Here is a 21450-nt window from a genome sequence, read left to right as displayed (position 1 = left end):
TTCTGCCTCCCAAATGCTGGGATCAAAGGTGTGTACCACCACCACCTGGCCTGACCCCGCCTTTTTTGTTTGCTTTTCTGTTTTTGAGACAGGGTCTGTAGTAGTAGGAGCGGCAGGCTGCGTCCCTGGCACCCGGCCACCCACATGGCTAGCTTTACCCGAAATAATTACATGGAAACTGTATTCTTTTAAACACCGCTTGGCCCATTATATCTAGCCTTTTCTCGGCTAACTCTCGCACCTGGACTAGCCCATTTCTTATAATCTGTGTAGCCCACGAGCTGGCTTACCAGGAATGATCTTAACCTGTGTCTGCCTGGAGTGGGAAAATAAGGGCAATTCCTGACTCAGCTTCTTTCTCCCAGCCTTTTGTTCTGTTTACTCCTCCCACCTATGTTTTAACCTATGAGGGCCAAGCAGTTTCTTTATTGCTTAACCAATGAAATCAACAGATTGATATATGACACTCCCACATCAAGGGTCTCTCTTTGAAGTCCTGACTGTCCCCTAGAATTCAGTGTATAGCACAAGCTGGCCTTGAATTCAGAGATCTACCTGTCTCTGCCTCCCAAGTTGCTGTGATTAAAGGTTTACTCCAAGCCGGGCAGTGGTGGCACAGTCCTTCAATCCCAGCTACACAGGGGAAGCCTGTCTCAAAGGACCAAAATAAATAAATAAATAGATAGCAGTCAGACAGACAGACAGACAGACAGGTAGGCAGAGGAAGTGCACCACCACACCTAGTCTCTGGAGCCCTGTATTAAAGGACCAAAACAGACAGACAGAAAGACAGACAGACAGACAAACAAGCAAAGGTGTGCACCACTCCACCTAGTCTCCCAAATCACATTCTGAATTCTAAATTTAAAGTGTGTTCCACCACGCCTGGCTTCCAACCCTCTTACTAAAATTGTTAATAAACGAAGTCCAGTTTTCTATTAGCACTGTATTAGCACTGTAGGTATCTTTCTTGGAAATTGGGAGGTATACCTCACCCTGTCATTCAGTCCACTCCATCCCCTGTTTCTCCCCTATCCCCTGCTCATTCTAAGCTCCTTCCCTCTCTAGCTCCACCTCCAGCCCTCCCTCACCCAGTCCCACCCAGCCTTCCTTTAACACTCCATCTGCTGTTGCTTCTTACCTGGTGGTTTCATTGTGGTATAGACTGGCGTTTCCTGTGCTGAAGAGTCTACAGACTGAGGATAGAGATGGAAGGTTGACAGCCAAAATGATCGCGGGCCATTTCTATTTTCCTTAATATCTGCTCACCACCTACTTCTGCATATGACCTAAGATCCTAGTTGATGTGTTTGTTGTTGTTGTTTTGTTCTTGTTTGTTTGGTTTGGTTTGATTCTTCTGAGAGCCATGGAGCCTTCCTTGTTTCTTGGTAGTCTTGACTTGGGGAGGTAGGGTGCTTGGTGGACAATGATCCCCAAAGCCACCCCATGCCAGTGGCTTCCCAGTTCATTGTTTCACACTCAAGATGAACAAGAAAACACAGATAACTAGAAGAGAGAACTCCCAAAATGGGGCAGGTCTCAGGGAAGGAATCCTGCAGGGCTGCCTGCCAGGTGATATTTTGTGGATCTAGGGTGGGAACTTGGTTGAAACTGAGATCATCTTTATTGGGATTGGCCAGTTTTGGATGCCTGGAAGGAGCAGAATAAACTCCATTTTGAGAAAGAACTCCATTTTAGACAGGACCTAACTAAGGGGGCCAATGCAGCTCAGCAAAGTCATAAACATTCCCAAGAAACTGTGCCAGCCCTGGTCAAAGTGACCCCACCAGGGTGCCCAAACAACATCTGTTTGCATCTGCTTGCTTCAAACGTTCTTGTAGGTACCTGATTAACTGCTGTTTTGAAATTCCTCTATACCCCAACCAAGGAGCTCAAAAGTTGTATACTTTTACCCAATTCCAAAACGCCAAGACTTGTGCCACCCCCTTCACCCTCCATCCCCACTTTGTGGGTTTTCCCCTTGAAACCCCTCTTTCCCTGAAGCCTCAGGGCTGTTTTCCCCCACCCACTGCAGGGGCCTGTAGGATTACAGTTCAAGCTAGCTTGTTTTCATCGGATGCTGATTGCATGGAGGTCTTATTTGGGGGTTCTGTGACATAGGCATAACAGCCTCACAGGGTGAGCTGATGCAGGGTGACAGACATATGTGGTTTCACCAGCTCATGACACATTATGATCTCTGCCTTGCTGCCTAAGGGAAGCTAACTCTCATCTCGTTATGAAGATTGAGATGTCAAAACTGTGGGATGTATTAACTTAGCAGACCACTAGCCTGCATGAACTTTAAAACTGTTCACAGATAGCACCTGAACTCTATAGGTAGATGCCTCCCTGCTTTGCTGTAACCCACTTTTCTGAATCCCCATAATATATTTGCTAAATGCATTTATTTCTGACTTTCTTCTGTCAAATGACCACAGAAGTTCACATGAACTTCTTCCATAGGAGAACATGTCATTATGGGCAATCTGAAACATTGTTCCTGGGACATGGTCGCTCATATTTAGCTCAGAATATATTGTCTCCGGTGCCATTTGGAATAAGATCTGTGCTTTTAAATTTAAAAAAATTTTGAGGCCAGTTGTGGTGGTGCATGCCAGGTGATTTGCTGAAGGAGGCACAGCCAGCACAGGTCATCTGGCAGGTCTGGTCTTTTCTAGACAGATACCATATACCAAAATTAAATCAAGACCAGATGAACAATTTAAATAGACCTATAAACTGCAAGGAAATAGAAGCTGTTGTCAAAAACTTCCCAACCAAAACAAGCCCAAGGCGGGTGGTTTTAGTGCAGAATTCTACCAGAACTTCCAAGAAGTGCTAATACCTACACTCCTCAAAGTGTTCCACATAATAGAAACAGAAGGAACATTCCCAAACTCTTTTTATGAGGCTAGAGTTACCTGATACCAAAACCACACAAAGACCCAACCAAGAAATAGAATTATAGACCAGTCTTACTCATAAACATTAATGCAAAAATACTCAGTAAAATACTAGCAAACTGAATCCAAGAACACAACAACAACAACAAAAAACATCTACCATGATCAAGTCAGCTTCATCCCAGAGATGCAGGGGTGGTTCAACATATGAAAATGTATCAATGTAATCTATCATATAAATAAACTGAAAGAAAAAAACCATATGATCATTTCATTAGATGCTGAAAAAGCATTCAACAAAATCCAACACCCCTTCATGATAAAGGTCTTAGAGGGAACAGGGATACAAGGAACATATCTAAACATAATAAAGCAATATGCAGCAAGCCGACAGCCAACATCAAATTAAATGGAGAGAAACTCAAAGCGATTCCACTAAAATCAGGAACAAGACAAGACTCCGCTCTCTCCATATCTCTTCAACATATCTCTTAAAGTTCTGGCTATAGCAATAAGACAACAAAAGGAGTTGAAGGGGATTCAAATTGGAAAGGAAGTCAAACTTTTGTTATTTGCAGACGATATGATAGTATATATAAGTGACCCCAAAAACTCTACCAGAGAACTCCTACAGCTGACAAATACCTTCAGTAATGTGGCAGGATACAAGATCAACTCAAAAAAATCAGTAGCTCTCCTATGTACAAATGATAAAGAAGCTGAGAGGAAAATCAGAGAAAAATCACCTTTCACAACAGGCACAAATAACATAAAATACCTTGGGGTAACACTAACCAAAGAGATGAATGACCTATTCGACAAGAACTTTTAGTCCTTGAAGAAAGAAATTGAAGAAGATACCAGAAAATGGAAAGATCTCCCATGTTCTTGGATAGGGAGATCAACATAGTAAAAATAGCAATCCTACCAAAAGCAATCTATAGATTCAAAGCAATCCCCATTAAAAAATCCCAACACAATTCTTCAAATCAGGTATGCTTAATAGATTAGGTGATAGCCCTCAAACCCTCAGAGAGATCTGCTGAATACAGTAATTAAGGTGTTTAATGAAAAAGGTTTCCCATGATAGACAGAAATACCAGCTTCTCATCGCAGCAGCCGAGGCTGTCTCCAAAGAAATGTTCAGTAATGGACTCCGCCTGGAGCTGCTTCAAGCGTGGTAATGCTGACCACTGGGCAAAGAATTGCTCCATGTCTCACACAACATCAGGGCCCTGCCCAAACTTTGAACACTGTTGATTTGACCATTCAACTTTCCCTTGCCAAGGTAGGTCAAGAACTTCCCCAAGTTCTCACCGCACAGGAAAATCCTTCAGACCTTCTGGGTCTGGCATTCAAGGAATGATGCTGCCCTGTATGGCCGTGACAGGCTTCATGCTATCCTGCATGATAGCCAAAGGCTAATGGCCTCTTCCCCCAACAAAGCCACTAAAACACCGTGAAGCAACCCAGGCTGGCTGTCTATGTGGTGGGTAGGTTTCTGATTATTTCAGTTGATACAGAGGCTTTTTGGTTTATACTTCCTGCCTAAATTTAGCTTTCTCAGATCTCAGTGACTGCTTGATGGAGAAGCTAAGTTTTTTTTTTTCAATTTTAATATTAATTCACATTTATTTTAAAACAATTTAACATGAATTTTATGGTAGACTGTTATTCAAAATCAGTAACAGTTCATTTAAGAAAAATTCCACTTACTAAGTAATTTGCCACCCACTTTGCAATATGCCATTTTGGAATTAAAGCTCAAATGAAAACTCCAAGTGGTCGTGTAATTGAAGTACTTCAAGTTCCGCTTCTTAGTCATGCTCCATCACTATTTATTTCAAATCCACTTTTAAATTGCAGGGATATGTTGTGCCACAGAGTTTGAAGACAGAAGGTGCGTCAGAAAGGCATTTGAACAATTCAGAACCCCCGTGAACTGGCTCTCAGTGAGAAGCTAAGTTTTATAAGACTCAGAAACAGCAGGACAGCCATGGCCAGCTCCACTCCTCAAGGTAGAAGCTGCCTACTCTGTCTATTTCATATGTAAAAATCAGACCTTGTTTTCCTTAAGTCTTCCACTGAGAAAGGCAAACTTAGACATGTCTACCTTCCTGACAGGTTTCAGGCTGAGAAAGAAAACTTCACAAAACAGGTTTAAATGTAAAAACGAACTCATGCTACCATGCTGTTTTAACTTTTTACTTGAAAGCACCAGCGTCTGAACAAGATACACCAAGGCCAAGTTCTCAACACAAAGATATCTTAGTATTCAGCAGAATCCTAAACAAGTAGTCTCTAACACTAGTGAAGGAATGGACGTGAAGTTTAAGTGAGAGCAAGGAAGAAGAGAGAGAGCTTCTGTGCCCTATATGAAGGTTTCAAGAAGAATACGTGGTTGAGATTAGAGGTGTGTTATCCCACCTCAGTGATCTGGATCAGAAGTGGATCGTCCCACTTGAAAGGATCCAATTAAACAAACAAAAAAAAAATCACTAACAGGTGTGCCCTACCAAATTTGGCTCTAGCTAATTCCAGATGTAGTCAATTTGACAACCAAGAAGAGATATCACACACTCCATATTCTGTATATGAAGGTCAGATGAAGGGGGATTGAAAAAATTTCTCATGTACAGAAAGAAGATGGCAGAGCCAAAAAAAAAAAAAAATCGACATCTGTCTACCACAGATGCAGACTGTAACCGTGCACTGCCAGGTCACTAAATGTCATTGGGGATTGGTGAGCAGGTCCGCCCTAAGGAATTGACTGCTCTGAACTCCCAGCAGAGCAGAAAAAGTAAAGAAAAGCTGTCAACGAAGTGGCTGAAGATAGCCAGTGGCCCCAAGGCTCTAGCTCTAAGTCTTTTGGCTCAATATTCATCACTGCTGTCCTCCCGTTGGTCCTTGGAAACCCTGCTTAATCCATTCAAACTATTCTCAACTTTCACCATCATAGAAGTCCCTTTTGCATGCTAGACACAACCCTGCAGAGGAGCAAGAGCTGAGCCACCAAAAGAAAAGGGTCAAAGTGAAGGAGCAGTTCATGTGTTGGTGTGGTTATAAACTTGGGCGTGGGAACACAGAGAGTGCTAACCTCTTTAGCATCCCTATGTGTGTCCTTCCTTCATTCACTCTTCTGTGATTTTGTAGTTAAGCATCTGCAAGGGGCCAGCCACTGTTGGACATTCTAAGACCACCACAAGGAAGAGCACCTACAAGGCTCTCTGTGTCCCAGGGATTTTGTTCTATTCTATCTAACCAATCATGAATGAAAAATCCAAAGCCTATGACATTGTAGAGAGGGTTTGATATTTTAGGAAGACAGAGCAGGAGGCTATGAGAGTAAGAGGATTGGAACTGAGAAGCTGACAGAGACAGAAGCAGTTCGAGGATGAGAACTTCCAGGTGAGCCATGAAGGGCAGCACAGAAGGAGCTGTGCTGGGGCACGGGTGGAGGGTGAGATGTTAGAAGGGTGTGAGGCAGGAACGAATGGGTTTTCTTGTTTAAGCAAAGAAAGAAGACACAGTGGCTGGCATATAGGGACTTCACAGTGAGAGGACATTTTACAAGCATGATGTTGGAGGAGGCTCTCTAAGAGGCGCTGGCTCTGTTCATCTCATGGATCATGTACTAATTTGTGACTTCTCTGTGCCACTTAGACTCTTGTCAGATGTTGCAACTTGAAACTCCTCAGAATGATGCACCAGAGCTTGGGACATGACTTAGCCAAAAAATTTCTAGCCATGCAAGCGTGAAGACCTGAGTCTGAGTCCCAGAACTTCCATCAAAAAGTCAGGCTGGTGCTATACGCTTGTGGATCCAGTGCCGGGGAGTGAAGTTAAGAGGATCTCTGGGGCTAACTGACCAGCCAATCATGAACACTCAGTGAGTCATTGGTCAAATGAGAATCTATCTCAAAATTAAGGTGGATGGGACCCAAGTACCAACTCCCAACATTGATATCCAGTCTCCATGTGCACACCTATCCACACATTAACACACACACACATAACACACCTGCACACACATGAACACATACACACCATCCATTGTCTTCTGTGGTTTCCTTTTCTTCATAAACCCCATTCCTGTGTGACTTACTGCAGTCTCAATGCTCATTTCTGTCTCACCCACTAGAATGTAGGCATGTTCAGACAGAAGATGCTACTGATTTACATCAAGTGCCAGGATGACTTTCAGAGTCATAACCTGGCAAGGGGAAAACAATTGAAACATTTGTTGTAGTAAGTGCTAGTGTGCCAAGCGCTATGGAAGCAGATGAGCGAGCCCCGCAGCCATCACAGGGTCTTCAGGAGGCTTTACTGAGGTTGTAGCTTACTGGTAAGGATCCAGTGTCTCCCTCCTTCAGCAGCTACATGACATCTCTCTAACTCCGCCTACCCTCGCTCTATATCTCTTCCAGCATGGCTATACTCTTCCCTGATATAGGCCAAAGGAGCTTCTTTATTAACCAATGGCAATAAAACATAAGCATAGTGGAGGCTGCTCGTTCGTTTCTGGCTGCCCAGACCTGAATAACACACAGGAACTCTATTAATTACAACACTGCTTGGCCAACAGCTTAGGCTTCTTGTTAACTAACTCTTACATCTTAAATTAACCCATTTCTATTATTATTCTGTGTATCACCACAAGGCTGTGGCTTACCAGGTAAAATTCCAGCATCTGTCTCCCTTGGCAGCTACATGGAGTCTCCCTGACTCCTCCTATTCTCTCTATATCTCCGTTTGGATTTTCTGCATGGCTTTACTATATTAAGCCATTGGCCAACAGCAGTTTCTTTATTAACCAATGGCAATAAAACATATTCACAGCATACAAAGGGGAATCCCACATCAAAAAAGAAAAAGGGTTAGGAGATGGTTCAGTAAAGTGCCTTCCTTCCAAGAGCAAGGAACTGAGTTTGAGCCCCAGAACCCACATAAAAATGCTGGTTGTGCCGGGTGGTGGTGGCGCACGCCTTTAATCTCAGCACTTGGGAGGCAGAGACAGGCGGATCTCTGTGAGTTCGAGGCCAGCCTGGTCTACAAGAGCTAGTTCCAGGACAGGCTCCAAAGCCACAGAGAAACCCTGTCTCGAAAAACCAAAAAAAAAAAAATGATGGTTGTGCAGGTTCATGTAATTCTAGTGCTGGGGAGGCAGAGGCAGGAGACTCTGTCATTTGATGGACAACCAGTCTAGCCTAATCGGTGAGTTCCAAGTCAATAAGAGGTCCTGTCTCAAAAGAGGCAATAGCATTCCTGAGGGTGACCCCCTGATGTCGTTCCCTGGCCTCTAGTCACATGAACATATACATGCATACAAACACACCCAACACACAGGTACCTCCCTCCATACGTAAACATGCATGTGTTTTAAAATACAGGAAAGGAAGGAGTTAAGACATCTGAATTTGCAGATGGCATGATTCTATAATTAAAAGACCCTGACGATGCCACTTGGGAACTCTCAGACCTGACAGAGACTGCCAGCAAAACAGCAGAATACAGAGTCAACATAATAAAAGCCAGCAGCCGTTATTATATATATGCCAATATAGAACTTCTGTATATGCCAATAAGGAACTTGCCAGGAAAGAAACCAGAGAAAATAACCCCATTTGCACTAGCTTCAAATAAAATTTTCAGAAATAAACCCAGGCGTAGAAGTAAAAGACCTCTACATTGAAAATATAACACACTGAAGAAGACACTGGAAAGGCATTTCATGCTCATGGATGGGCAGATAACATTATGGAATGTGTAACAGAAGTTTACAGATTCAATGCAATTCTCAACAGTTAGATGAAATTCTTGAAAAAAAAAAGAATCCTAAAATCACAAAAGACCCTGAACAGTCGAACAATCCTAAGCAGAAGGAGAAACGCTGAAGCTATCTCAGTACTTGATATCAAATTATACAACAGATCCATAGTAATCAAAACAGCAGCTAGCAAAAAAACCAAAAAACAAAAACAGACAGATAAGTCAAGGGAACAAATGTAACAAATAAACCCACAGTTAGAGCCACCTAATCTCTGACAAAAGGTGTCAAAATTATGCATTGGAAAAACAACAGACAAACAAAACAAAAAAGAGAAAAAAATTATTTTTACCCACTAGTGCTGAAAACACTGGATAACCATGTATAGAATAATGAAACTAGATCCCCTTCTGTCACCCAGCACAAAAATCTATTCAAAGTAGATCAAATGCCTTAAAATCAGGATCTGAAACTTTGAAATCACTAATGGAAAGCATAGGCAAACACTTCAGGACTAGACAAGGACATTATGCAGAAATTAAAAACGGGGTTACACAGAGTTAAAAAATGTCTGCAAAGCAAAGGACACCATCTCCATTCTCACAGCCCAGATCCAAACCACCCTGACCTTCCCCATCTCCTCTCTCACAGCCCAGACTGCCCTGCCCTTCCCACCACGCTTCTCCACATGGGACAGTTGGTACTTACTTCATTCATTGTTGCTTTCATCTTATTCTGATACCTTCGCTGGCAACTCAGAAGTAGAGTGTCCCTTCTCCGAACCAGGCTTTGTGCATGTCATGTGGTTGACATAGGTGGCAGAGAGGGGAGAGGTGTAATAAAATGGTTGCTTGTTCATTCCCCGCTTATTTGTTCCCAGCCACCCAGACTCCCAAAATAACCACACAGAAACTGTATAGCTCTAACTTCTTAACTGCTAGCTCTTACATATTAATTTAACCCATTTCTATTAATCCGTGTATTGACACGAGGCTGTGGCTTACCGGGTAAAGTTCCAGTGTCTGTCTCCGGTAGGGCTACATATGCTTCTCTCTGACTCCACCTCCTTTCTCCCAGCATTCAGTTTAGTTTTCTCCACCTAGCTCTGTTCTGCTCTGCTCTAGGGCCAAAGCAGTTTCTTTATTCATTAATGGTAATCACAGCACACAGAAGGGACTCCCACATCAGGGAGAGGTACTCTGGCACTCACACAGAAGTCAGAGACATAGCTCCAGATTTAGGGAGAGACTCTATCTCAAAAAACAAGGTAGAAAGGAGTTGAAGATACTATGCATCAATCTCTGACCTTCCCAGGCACAAGGTGGATACACAAAGAAGTGTATGTACACCTACATACACACACACACACACACACATACACACACACACACACACACACACACACACCATGCACACAGGGGCGGGGGCAGAATGAATCAATTTTATCCTAGTCAAACTGCTTGAAAAACAACCTCCCTAGACACAAGTTTTAGCATTAGGTCAAAGAACAGCCTTAGGGGGTCCAGAATAATTCTGGTACCAGGAGTCACATTTTAAACTAAGTGTTCAAAGATAAACTGAAGTAGTCATCATATTTTCAAAGTGCTACCCCTTCTTAAAAAAAAATAAGGATAAAAAGTTGGTGCTGAAGAAAGCTGCTTAGGAGCTGGAGAAGTGTGCCTGCATCAGGTCTACCACTGTCCAGGTGTGATACCTCTGAAGGAGCGGGCATCTTGGGCGGGTCTGGAGAAGGGAGAGCCCACTTGGGTAGCAGTCTGGCCAGAGCCTGGCTGGAAGCTTGAGCTGGTTTCTCTGCCTCCCAGGTCCCTCACTCAGGTACCATGGAGGAAGGAGCCCTACCACAACAGCAGCGCCCTCTAGGGAGTTACTTATGAAAAAGCATCCCTTATCCCACATCATCTTCTCTTAGAGCAACCAGAACGCAATGTTGCACTGGTCAGCCAACTTGTGGTCTTCCTATGGGTCTCAGGTCAAATTCATGTCCCCAGAGAAATCTTTCCCCAACACCCTCACTGGATAAGTCTCTCTCCCTGTGCTACCCTCCTCCCCAAACAGGACACACCTCCAATCCCACCCAGCTGCAGTGGCATTTGAAGACTGTCAGTCTGTCTCCATGTGAGCATGCCCCATGAGGACAAAGACCCTGCCTGGCCTCTCACCAGGATACTGAAAACAGCACCCAATGACTTTACCACCTCCACCCAGGAAGTTACATTCTTATTAATGGCAGTCTTTATCTGCCACTTATTCCTCATGTCTCAGGCGTTATCTTGGGACACCCATGCTTTCTGACATTTGTTATGCTGTTCTGGTCTACAGATGAGGAAGCTGAGTCTCAGGTAGATACGGACAAGGATGCAGGAGATGAAAGTCTATGAGCACACTCCCTTCCGTGCTCACCCAACTCTGACATCTGTACTGTGGTCTTCTGTCCCCTCAGCCAAGAGGCAGAGGCAGGAGCTGAATCTTGTCTTCGTGACTGAAACGCATGCTCTCAGCTGCGTGTCATTCTGCAGCCAGCTGGTTCCCAAAGCAGCAGCCATCCTGAACACGGCCCTCTCATCCCTCCTACTATGGTCTTGTCAAATGCCAAGGCCTGTGAGACCACACTCTCCACCTTATCATGTCATGAGACTCTATGACCCTGAGAACTACAGTTACAAGAACAGAAGACAGACAGCATCCCAGCCACCACCTCTCCCCCAGGCACCTAAGAGTCAGAGCACCAAGTTTGCCCCTCAGTAATGCCCACTCTGCTTCACTTTTCTTGACAAAAATAATGAAATTCTAACTACTTACATAAGACCAGGAAAGGCACCAAAGTGCACTAGGAAGTAACTGATATTCTTCAAACATTCTCAAGGGGGGCATTAACTCTGAGAAAGGATCTCAAACAGTGCAATACCAACACCCTGAGCTAAAGTTCTCAATATGATCTCTTGCAAAACCAGAGTGCACGGCCCAGGGTGGGCCAGTGCTTCTGTGAGATCTGTTTTCCATCACTTGACCTGGCCTGTCCCCCCTGGTGTCAGAGAGAGCACACAGACAGTAGCAATTCCTTTGAGGAAGGCTAGGGAGATGACTTAGTGAGCAAAGTGCAGACGGACAAACATGAGGGCCTGGATTCGGATCCCCGGTACCCATGTAAAAACTAGGAGCTTCAGCTGGGATTATGGGGAAATGGGTAGATCCCTGGAGAGCATTGGTTAGCCAGTCTAGCAGAATCGATGAGCGCCATGTTCAACGAGAAACTTCGACTCAAAAATTAAGGTGGAAAGTGATTGAGGAAGACACCCAAAATCAACTCTGGCCTCCACACATACACATGTGTACCTCCACACACAGAGAGACAAATACAGATGCTAAACACGCATTCTCTTGCACACAAGGAAGATAGGATAGGCAGTCCGAGAGGGTGCAAGAACCCTGCTAGGCTTCGAGTGGGGGATACATAACGTTTCTTGTTGTGTGTAATAGCAGAACTTCAAGCAGAGGTGTGGCATGGTCTAATTGACAAAATAACAGTTGCCGTGGTCATAGCGTCTCTTCACCACAGTAGAACAGTGATGAACACAAAGGGGTTTGTTGTGAAGATAAGCAGCTGACCTTGCTTCCTGGGTGCCATCTGGTGAGCACGTTTCTTCTGCCGTATGTTCCCCCATAATAGAGTACCCCACTGCAGGTTCCAAAGCAAACAGGCCAAGCAATCAGTGACTGAGACCTCAGACGCCAGAAGCAACCATAAACCTCTCTCCTTCTGTTTGTCTTAGGTATCTTGCCACTGTGGCTTAAACTGAGGACCAGGGGACACCTTCGCTTCTCTGTTCAGCTAGTCACTCAAAATTTCATTGGCACTTAGTCTCATTAGTCCTTTCTTCCAGGAAAGTATACATCTTGGTCCAGATTAATGTTCATCTTTACCCCCAAGAAAGTATAAGCCTAAGCCTCTTTAAAAAAAAACTTCCACATGCAGAAGAATGAGACTAATCTAGGCATGGGGTTATAGGCCTTTAATCCCAGCACTTGGAAAGCAGAGATAGGTAGATCTCTGTGAGTTCAAGGCCAGCCTGATCTACAGGACCAGTGAGTTCCAGAACAGTCAGGAATACATAATAGAGAGAGCATGTCTCAAAAAACAACATCAACAACAAAAAAAAAAAACAAAAAAAAGAAAGAAAGAAAAGAAACTCAATCCCTATCGTTTACCACACCAAAAAAAAAAATCAATTTAAAACTGATCAAATACCTTAACATAAGACCCGAAACTTTGAAGTTAATAGAGAAAAACACAGGGAAGACATTCAAAATGCATTCACAACTAAGGGCTTTCAGTACACTGATAGCACAGGAAATAATCCCAACAATTGGAAATGGGATTCTATGAAATTGGAGAACCCAAAGACAAACATATAGTCATCCTCCTGGATATTAACCTTCATCAGGCGATGAAAGGAGACAGAGACAGAATCCCACATTGGAGCACCGGACTACAACCCCAAGGTCCAAATCAGGAACAGAAGGAGAGAGAGCATGAGCAAGGAACTCAGGAACGTGAGGGGTGCACTCACACACTGAGACAATGGGAATGTTCTTTCGGGAACTCACCAAGGCCAGCTGGCCTGGGTCTGAAAAAGCATGGGATAAAACCGGACTCGCTGAACACAGCGGACAATGAGGACTACTGAGAACTCAAGAACAATAGCACTGGGTTTTGATCCTACTGCACATACTGGCTTTGTGGGAGCCTAGTCTGTTTGGATGTTCACCTTACTAGACCTGGAAGGAGGTGGGAGGTCCTTGGACTTCCCACAGAGCAGGGAACCCTGACTGCTCTCCAGGCTGATAGAGAGGGGGAGTTGATTGGGGGAGGGGGAGGGATATGGGAGGCGGGGAAGAGACAGAAATCTTTAATAAATAAATAAATACATACATACATACATACATAAATAATAAAAATCCTTTGCACAGCAAAGGAAATCACCACCAGAGAAAAGACACAACCCATGGAAATAGAGGGAAAATCTTTTTTCACAACACATTAGATGGTGAGTTAATATCTAGGATTTGCAAAGAACTACAAAGTTGAATATCAAAACATCCAATCATCAGGTGGTGGTGGTGCATGCCTTTAATCTCAGCACTTTGGAGGCAGAGGCAGGTGAGTCTGAGAAATATTCACCTAGGCAGTGTTTATCTGTAGTTGGATGGAATATTCCTAAGTCTTTGCAAAGAAGAAAATGCCACCATTTCTGATGATGTGACCAAACCAGGAGGCTATTCTGCTATGTGAAATAAGCCAGATGTTGAAAGACAAACACTACACGATCTCACTTTTAAGTAAGTTCTTTAAAAGTAGAAAGCGCAGAAATAGTAGAAAAGGGCCTACAATGGGAGAGGGAGACAGGTGAGGGTTCAGGGAGATAGCTTTGCAGTTAGGAGATGCATAAATTCTGGAGGTCCCCTTCCCCCCCCCAAAAAAAAAAGAAAAAGGGAACAAGAAAGTTCTATTCCATTTGGACAGTGCTGGGCTGGTCAACCCCACTCACTGAAGCGTCTGTGCCAGGGTCAGGGAGAGGACTCCTACTGGATGACCCAACAGTAGCTCTGGTGAGTGTCTCCAAGCAACCAAGCTTGCCTCTGCAGCCCTGGCCTCTTGCATCTGCTGGCCATGTGAGCTAGCCCTGGGAGCGGCTGCCAGAGCCATTTGCACCACCTCCCACAGCATGCTGGGGGCAGCTGTGGAGCCACCTGCCTGAAGAAAGCCACAAGCCCGCCCATCTGGGCGGCCATACTCACAGTCAGCTGCCTGGCTCTGCTGGACCCTTGCTGACACCTGCAGGCTCAGGTGCCAGCTCCTGAGATGAATCCACTCTGCAGGTTCCTGGTCCTCCTCCTGGCATTGTTAGCCTTGCCCTCAGGCCTGCTCAAGCAGCCTTGGCCCGGACTGACCACAGCCTACAAGAATGGAAGGCCTACCCTAGCGAGAAGTGAGCTTACCCCTGGGCATGGCCTGCTGTCCATAGGGTGTGGGGAAGGCACAGCCTGGGCCCCACCACTAACTGCTGAACCACCTTGGGTCAGCCTCTCGTCTAATCAATTCATTTATTTATTATTTGTTTGTTTGCTTGCTTATTTATTTATTTTTCCCTTTTACCTTAAGTAAACAAAATCGAGTCTGAGTTACACTTTTCCAATTCATGGCATACGGTCTCTTGTTTTATGTCATTTTCTCTTTCTCCCTTATCCTATTCCCATTCCCTTACAGACCTTGTCAGGAACTGCCATGTACTTAGCATGTGTGTCTATGTCTGTATCCAGCAGGGCATGGTTGTGCATGTCTTAAATCCCAGCACCTGAAAATCAGAAACAGACAAATCTCTGAGTTTGAGGCCAGCCTGGTCTTACATGGTAAGACTCTGTCTTAAAACAGCAAGCCTTGCCTGCATCCTTTGCAGGAAGTGTTTTAATTCATATGACCCTGACTGGTCACTTGCTCTGCTTTTCACTTCTTGCTCTACTGCTGGCATCTCAGTTGCCTTGGCTGCTGCACGGAAGCCCACACATTCATTACCTCCATGTAATTAACTGCTCCCTCGTGCCTGTCACCTAAACTGTTTGTATCTTCCCATTGCTGTAAGCAACAATGACATGAATGACCTTGGACATATCCCTGTTAGAACATGTGGGAGAACTCTTCTTGGATAGAGATATCCAGAAGAGATGTAAGCTCGATTTAGTTAAAAATGTTGGAGTCTTCTTTAAACTGTTGTGCTGTTGTACACTCATCTCACTTGTAAGAGAACATATCTCCCCACTACTGGAGGGCATCCACCTGTATCAACCAGTCAGTGCTGCGAAAGCAAGATGCCATAGATAGGGTGGACCTGGGGTGGTGGCAGTGGGGTCAAACAAAAGATGGTTATTTTTCACATAGTTCTGGCAGTTGAAAGTTCAAGTTGAAGGTGCTGATATGTTTGGTATCTGGGGAGGGACCTCTTTTGCTGGCTTATGGATGGCACCCTGTCATAGTCTTTCAGAGAAGGATTATACCTGATGTCTTCCTCTTCCAAATACACCAGTTCTATCAAATTAGGACCGACCCCTTGACCTTATTTAAATGTATTTACTACCAGGAAGGCACTATATCAAACACGGTTGTTCCTAGATACCCATGGGGATTGGTTCCAGGTTTCCCCTTAGATCCTAGAACCTTTGGATGCTCAAACCCTTTGCATAAAATGGTACGGTGTTTTCACAGAACTGATGCAAATCCTTCCTCACACTTGAAATCATCTCCAGATTACTCATTAGATCTTAGACTATGCAAATACATGTAAATAATTTATGAATTATTCAATAGATAACAGCAAGAAGAAAGACTGGGGATGCTCAGGACACAGGCAAATTTTCCAGATATTTCCAATCCATGGTTGATTGGATCTGCAGACAGAACAGAAGGTGGGCAGTATTCCTGCAAAATGGCACCTGTTGACTTCACCAAACAAGAACAGTTTTAAAATCACCAATATCTCATGATATAGTTTGTGTTTGGAGTCTGAAGGTCTCCCCACATCCGGGAATCACTCTAGCTGTCTCTTTCAACACTGTTCTAGTTTTACCTTCCACACTGAGGATGTTAATCCGCACAATGGATATTTATCTCTGTGTGCATCTGTGCATGGAAAGTAAAGAATCAACTTCATTTCTGCCCACATGAGTCAGCTTCCCAGACCATCTACTAAATGGCCAAACGGCCAAGCCAAGACTCCTCCTTGTTCTCCACCTGCTTAGAGAGCTGCCTCTGTAACCTAACACTTTCATTGTTGCATCTTTGTGGATCACTGCTTTTTCTGACAGACTTTTCCTATTCTTACGTATGAATTTTCAAGGGTGTTGAGTTGTTCTCAAAGTCTTCCTCTGGACATCTGATCACACCCACATTCAATCTGTCTGTATATTTAGAAGAATGAGTTTCTTCACAATGGGAGACCCTGCCCATAGGCTTAGTGTGTTGTTAATCAGATTTTGCTCTATGCCCCATAAAATCTTAGAAAAGTTTTGAGCGTAGTTTCTCAAGTTGATTTCTTGAGAATGTGTAGTTTTTGTTGCAGAGTAGATGACTTTCTTTTTTAATTTCTTTTATTTGCTTTTATGTGCATTGGTGTTTTGCCCGCATGTATTGTGAAGGTGTCCGAGATCTTAGAGTTACAGGCAGTGGTTAGCTGCATATGGGTGCTGAGAATTGAACCCAGGTCCTCTGAAAGAGCAGTCAATGCTCTTAACCACTAAGCCATCTCTGCAGTCCATTTCTGTATCATAATCCAAACTGATGGTTTTGGTTTTTGCTTTTGGTGTTGTTGTTGTTTCCGAGAGATCCTCAGCCACAGTTTCTACTAGGAAACTTCTTAAAATTGATTCATTTCTTCTCTGTGGGAGACTTGGAGACATGAATAAGTGCTCAGAAGAAAGAGGATCCCCTGGGCTCACACCAGGCCTATTTTCCCTGTACCCCACTCTTACACAGCAATATGAATATCACCATCCCTTCTCCATTCCCAGTTATCGCACAGGGCCTCCTGAAGCACAACGCTGAAGGCCGAATCCAGAGTATGCAACTCCTGGACCGTCTGAATGTCTCAGGGATAGTGGCCCCAGGGATGGTAGGCTGGCTGATTGGTGGCATGAACTTCCAGCAGCAGCAAGAGATCAGGTGAGACCTTGAATCCCTCTCTAGACTCTGGGGGCACTCTGGGGGCACTCTAGGGACCTCTGGGTCAGAGGACAAAACAGAGAGCAAGGCTTCTGAAGAAGGAAGGCATTCAAACTCAAGGAAGGCAAGACACGAAGCCCGAATGTGAGCAAGCTGGAGGCGTCTGTCGGGAGCTGTTTGGGAAGGTGGCACAGCAGGGCTGTTAGCAATAACAGCTCAGTAGCAGATATGTCTGCAGTACTTCAAGCCCACCTTTGCCCCCAACTTTGGGGAAATTGTTTGGCCATTCCAACCTCACCTGTAAAATGGGGACACAGAACAGAGCCTGGATAAACATCTGGGTATCAAACAAGGCCAGGGCTGCAACTAGACCCTGGAACCCCTATTCAAGTGGGGCATAGCTTTGTGGCTCCGCATAAGTAGTAGATTACACTGCTCACAAATCTTGGGTTCTCATCAGGTAAACAGTCACAGTGATAGTCCTACTGGAGGAGAGGCTAGAAACCCTGACAGTCCTGCACAGAGCTTCTGTGGTAAATACATGGGATAGATAACCCTTGGGAGCTGGGGTTTCCATGGCAGTACTGGATACATCCCACCCAGAGCCACTGAGACTGCTCCCTTGAACCTTCTACTTCCCAGGTCTCCGTTCTGCCCTGGAAGTGCCATTCTATTGTATAGTTTGTATCTTATTCCAAGAGTAGGGACCAAACAGGGGACAAGGGGCTGTATGAAGGCCACCCAGGCTGCCTAGGTAACCCAGGAAGGAACTAAAGAGGTGGTGTGAGCAGTGGAGGTGCTCACACTCATGCATATTGCAAGTAGGTCAAGGTGGTTTGCAGGCAGCAAGTGGGGGTGGAGTGTGGAACCGAGGAGCTTCCCTGCGGAGTCCCAGACAGATGACACAGCAGTCTATCGTGAAGGGAGTCTCGGTCTGAGAGGGGGCCCAGTGTCCTGGGATGGAGGGTCCTGTCCGTCAACATCTGGCTCTGGACTGCACAGTCCACAGCTGTGGGGAATGTTTCCGGAGCCCTGGGAAAGCTGGCCGCCCAGGCTGCCAGAGTCTCTGCACCAAGCTCTGATTCCCAGCCCCTCCTTGCAGCCAAGGCTGGCCTCGCTTCTGAGTTGCCATGCCTCACCTTGGTGGGGCTTCTCCTTTTTCTACGGGTAGCATCAACATCACAAATGTGCAACTGGACTGTGATGGGATCCAGATGGCGCTGCCTAAAGAGTGGTTCTCGACAAACATCACACTGGAATTTGACATTGAATTCCGACTGTGAGTCCTATCCAACAAAGCAGTGTTTCTCAGGCACTATTCCTCCTTCTTGGGGGACCTGGGAGCTCAGGGTGGGGTGAGGCAGGGTGATAGACTAGGAAAGCCATATCAGGGGACCCCAACTCAAATCCTGACTCCCTGCACTGACTTACTGTGGCCTGGGATGAGTCACTCTGCCCTGAACCTTGGTTTCTTCTTCTGCAGCAAAGATAAGATGATGCTCATAGTGAAGGGGTCATTTGTGAGATCACCAGGAAGGTCCCATGGAAGAATGGGGTAGCCACTCTTCCTCTCTCTCTGCTCATTTCTCTCCTGCTCAAACTTCCTGTAAGGGAGTCAGGAGCTGCACCCACTTGGAAAAGTTCTTAAAATAGCAGCTTACTCTAAACTCTTGAATTTCCCAAAACTCCTAAAATGACCTCCTTAAGCAACTTTCAAATGTCACTCCAAGTTGGAAGTGGGGAGGGGTGTGGGAGTGGGAGTGGGTTCAGGGGTAGAGCCCACGCTTAGCTCGCCCGGGTTTTGCATTCCGTTTCCAGCACCAGAAAAAGAAAACCAAGCATAGAGGTATCCACGGTCCATGGCTGCTTTCTCCTTACTCACTAACCTAGGCTTTAGCAGACACGGTTGTTGGGAGGACAGTGGGTGGTGCCTGGCTTTGCTGCTCTTCTTGCTGGCTTCCCCCACCTCCTTCTCCATCCCTTCTGCCTCCTCCTCTCTCACCACAGGCCCTTCAATTCTAATATCATCAAGACGCATGCCCGCATGGGCCTTGCTGCAGAGTCCTGGCTGGAGAAAGATGAGTTTGGCCGGAGGGAGCTGGTGATGGGCAGATGCCACATGGAGCCCAACAGTGATGGTGCATCTATGTCCACTGAGTAAGGCCTCCCGCCCTTTTGGGGTATCCCAGACCCATGAGCAGTTGTGGCTTATATCGTCCCCCCATGTCCTCATGAGGCCAAGGCAGACTTCATCACTTCACCAGGACTTGCTCCCCCTGTGCCCCTCTCCCAGAAACCCTATGGTCACTGACCCCACCCCATTCTCCACCCACCACAGAAATAAGTCTCTCCCCTTGGTTCCCACCCCAAAACCTTTGAGAAGAATAGCAAATTCAGGAAAGCCTCCTGAGCTTTCTGTCCTCACCCCTGCCTGGTTCTGTGACCATTTATCCTCTGCCACCGGTCACTCGCATAGCGATATCTCTCCGAGAATGCCTTTCTGGTCTTTTTAAGCACCTTATGAAGATATGTCCAAGTATTGCTCCAGAAGTCCCTAGTGCCAGGCTCCCAGCCTAATGAGACACCAGGATGAGCAAGGCAGACACAGGAGTTGCAGGGAGGTCTAGGGATGGCGGATCAGCTGTGTGTCTCAACACACCACGGTGAGGAGTGTGCTTACTTCTCCCTGTAATTCCAGAGTGCTGGGCCACAACGCTTTCATGCTTGCCCACATAATCATCAGGCTGTGGTGCCAGCTTAGGCTGCAGCAGACATTGGCAAGGAAGAGGAAGACCATGAACTCTAGTGCTTTCCTGCCATGGTCCTGCGAAGAGTCGGCACTTACTCTCTGCGTGACCTTGGCCATGTCATGCCCCCTCTCTGGGTCCCCATTGACTAAAGCTAGCAAGAATACCTCCCTAGAAGGTCAAGTAAGGATTTGGAATAGGAGAGTGTATTCAGTACCTACCTCCCAGCGTTGGTGCAGCCTGGACTGATTTATTCTGTCCTGAATTCCCACCTCTTTTCCTAGGGAAGTCCCACCCAAGATGAAACATTTTCTCCACAACCTCCGAGAAAGCCTGGGGAAAGTTATTCCGAACCTAGTAGAAAGTCAGGTAAGGTATCCAGGAGTTCCACCTGCCCTGCAGGCTTCCCTGAGTCTGAGGATCAAGGCACACGTCTGGGTAATTTAACAGAGATCTTCTAACCCTGGGCTTTGGGACCTAACAGCAAATCCCAATTGCCATGAGATTATTACCACAAGCAAAGGACAGCCACCCTAAGTTTCCCATATCCTCATGTGTGGCACAGGCAGCTGAAGTCCCCACCTCAGAGTTGTGAGGCTTTAGGCTGTGGGGCAAGGATGTGCTGTTCATGGCTCCTAATGGTTGACTGAATCCTGCTAGAATCCAGGGGTTCAGGGGTTTCTTGCCTCAGAAACCTCAGTTCCTTCTTATCCCTGATTAATCGTCTTTGTGGTGGGGACCTAGGTATGTCCTCTGATCGGTGAGATCCTCCGGCAGCTGGATGTGAAGCTGTTGAAAGGCCTCATGGGTGAGTTGGGGTCCAGCCTGGGAGGCCTCTTTGGGACTGGCAGATACTAAGGGAGGGGCCCTAACTCTCATATACTGTGAGAATATACTATAGGGACTCTATTGCAATGTCCCCCCAAGAGAATGGGAAGAATAGAAGGAACCCCTGCCAACCAGGTTGTACCCTACCCAGAGAGTCTAGCTTTCCCCAAGAACTCTATAAGTCTAGTAGGGAGAACACTCTGATCTAAACTCAAGATGACTCCTGCCCCAGAGACAGGTGGACTGCTTCAGCCCCTGTTCTGATGGAGCTCACCGTCTTGGGAATAGAAGGCAGGAAGTCATCCATCAGGGATGTCAGTGATGGGAATGTTCTTGGCCCCAGTCCTTGGAGGATGGACGGGAAAACTCTCCCTTCTCTGTGGACCTGGGGATCAGAAGGGTCACCTAGAAACCAAGGCTCCCCTTCTCCTTTTAGAACAGGTGGCTGCTCATAATCTTGGTCAACTCTGA

At 45.7% G+C, this 21450-nt stretch overlaps 1 protein-coding gene across 1 annotated transcript in view; it reads left to right on the top strand.

Annotated features, from left to right (window-relative positions):
- Positions 1–21450, top strand: part of Bpifa3 (BPI fold containing family A member 3) — a 27325-nt gene extending 5875 nt beyond the window's left edge. Inside the window, exons 2-8 of the mRNA XM_041670734.1 lie at positions 14534–14681; positions 17254–17404; positions 18576–18683; positions 19412–19561; positions 20436–20520; positions 20896–20959; positions 21416–21450. Of these exons, the coding sequence (XP_041526668.1) occupies positions 14534–14681; positions 17254–17404; positions 18576–18683; positions 19412–19561; positions 20436–20520; positions 20896–20959; positions 21416–21450 (741 nt within the window). The remainder of the gene's footprint in view (positions 1–14533; positions 14682–17253; positions 17405–18575; positions 18684–19411; positions 19562–20435; positions 20521–20895; positions 20960–21415) is intronic.

This window comes from Microtus oregoni, unplaced genomic scaffold (genome assembly GCF_018167655.1).
Source record: "Microtus oregoni isolate MIOR12 unplaced genomic scaffold, Mior012 000020F_ref0000438, whole genome shotgun sequence".
NCBI lineage: Eukaryota > Metazoa > Chordata > Mammalia > Rodentia > Cricetidae > Microtus > Microtus oregoni.
This window is presented reverse-complemented; position numbering and strand designations above follow the sequence as displayed.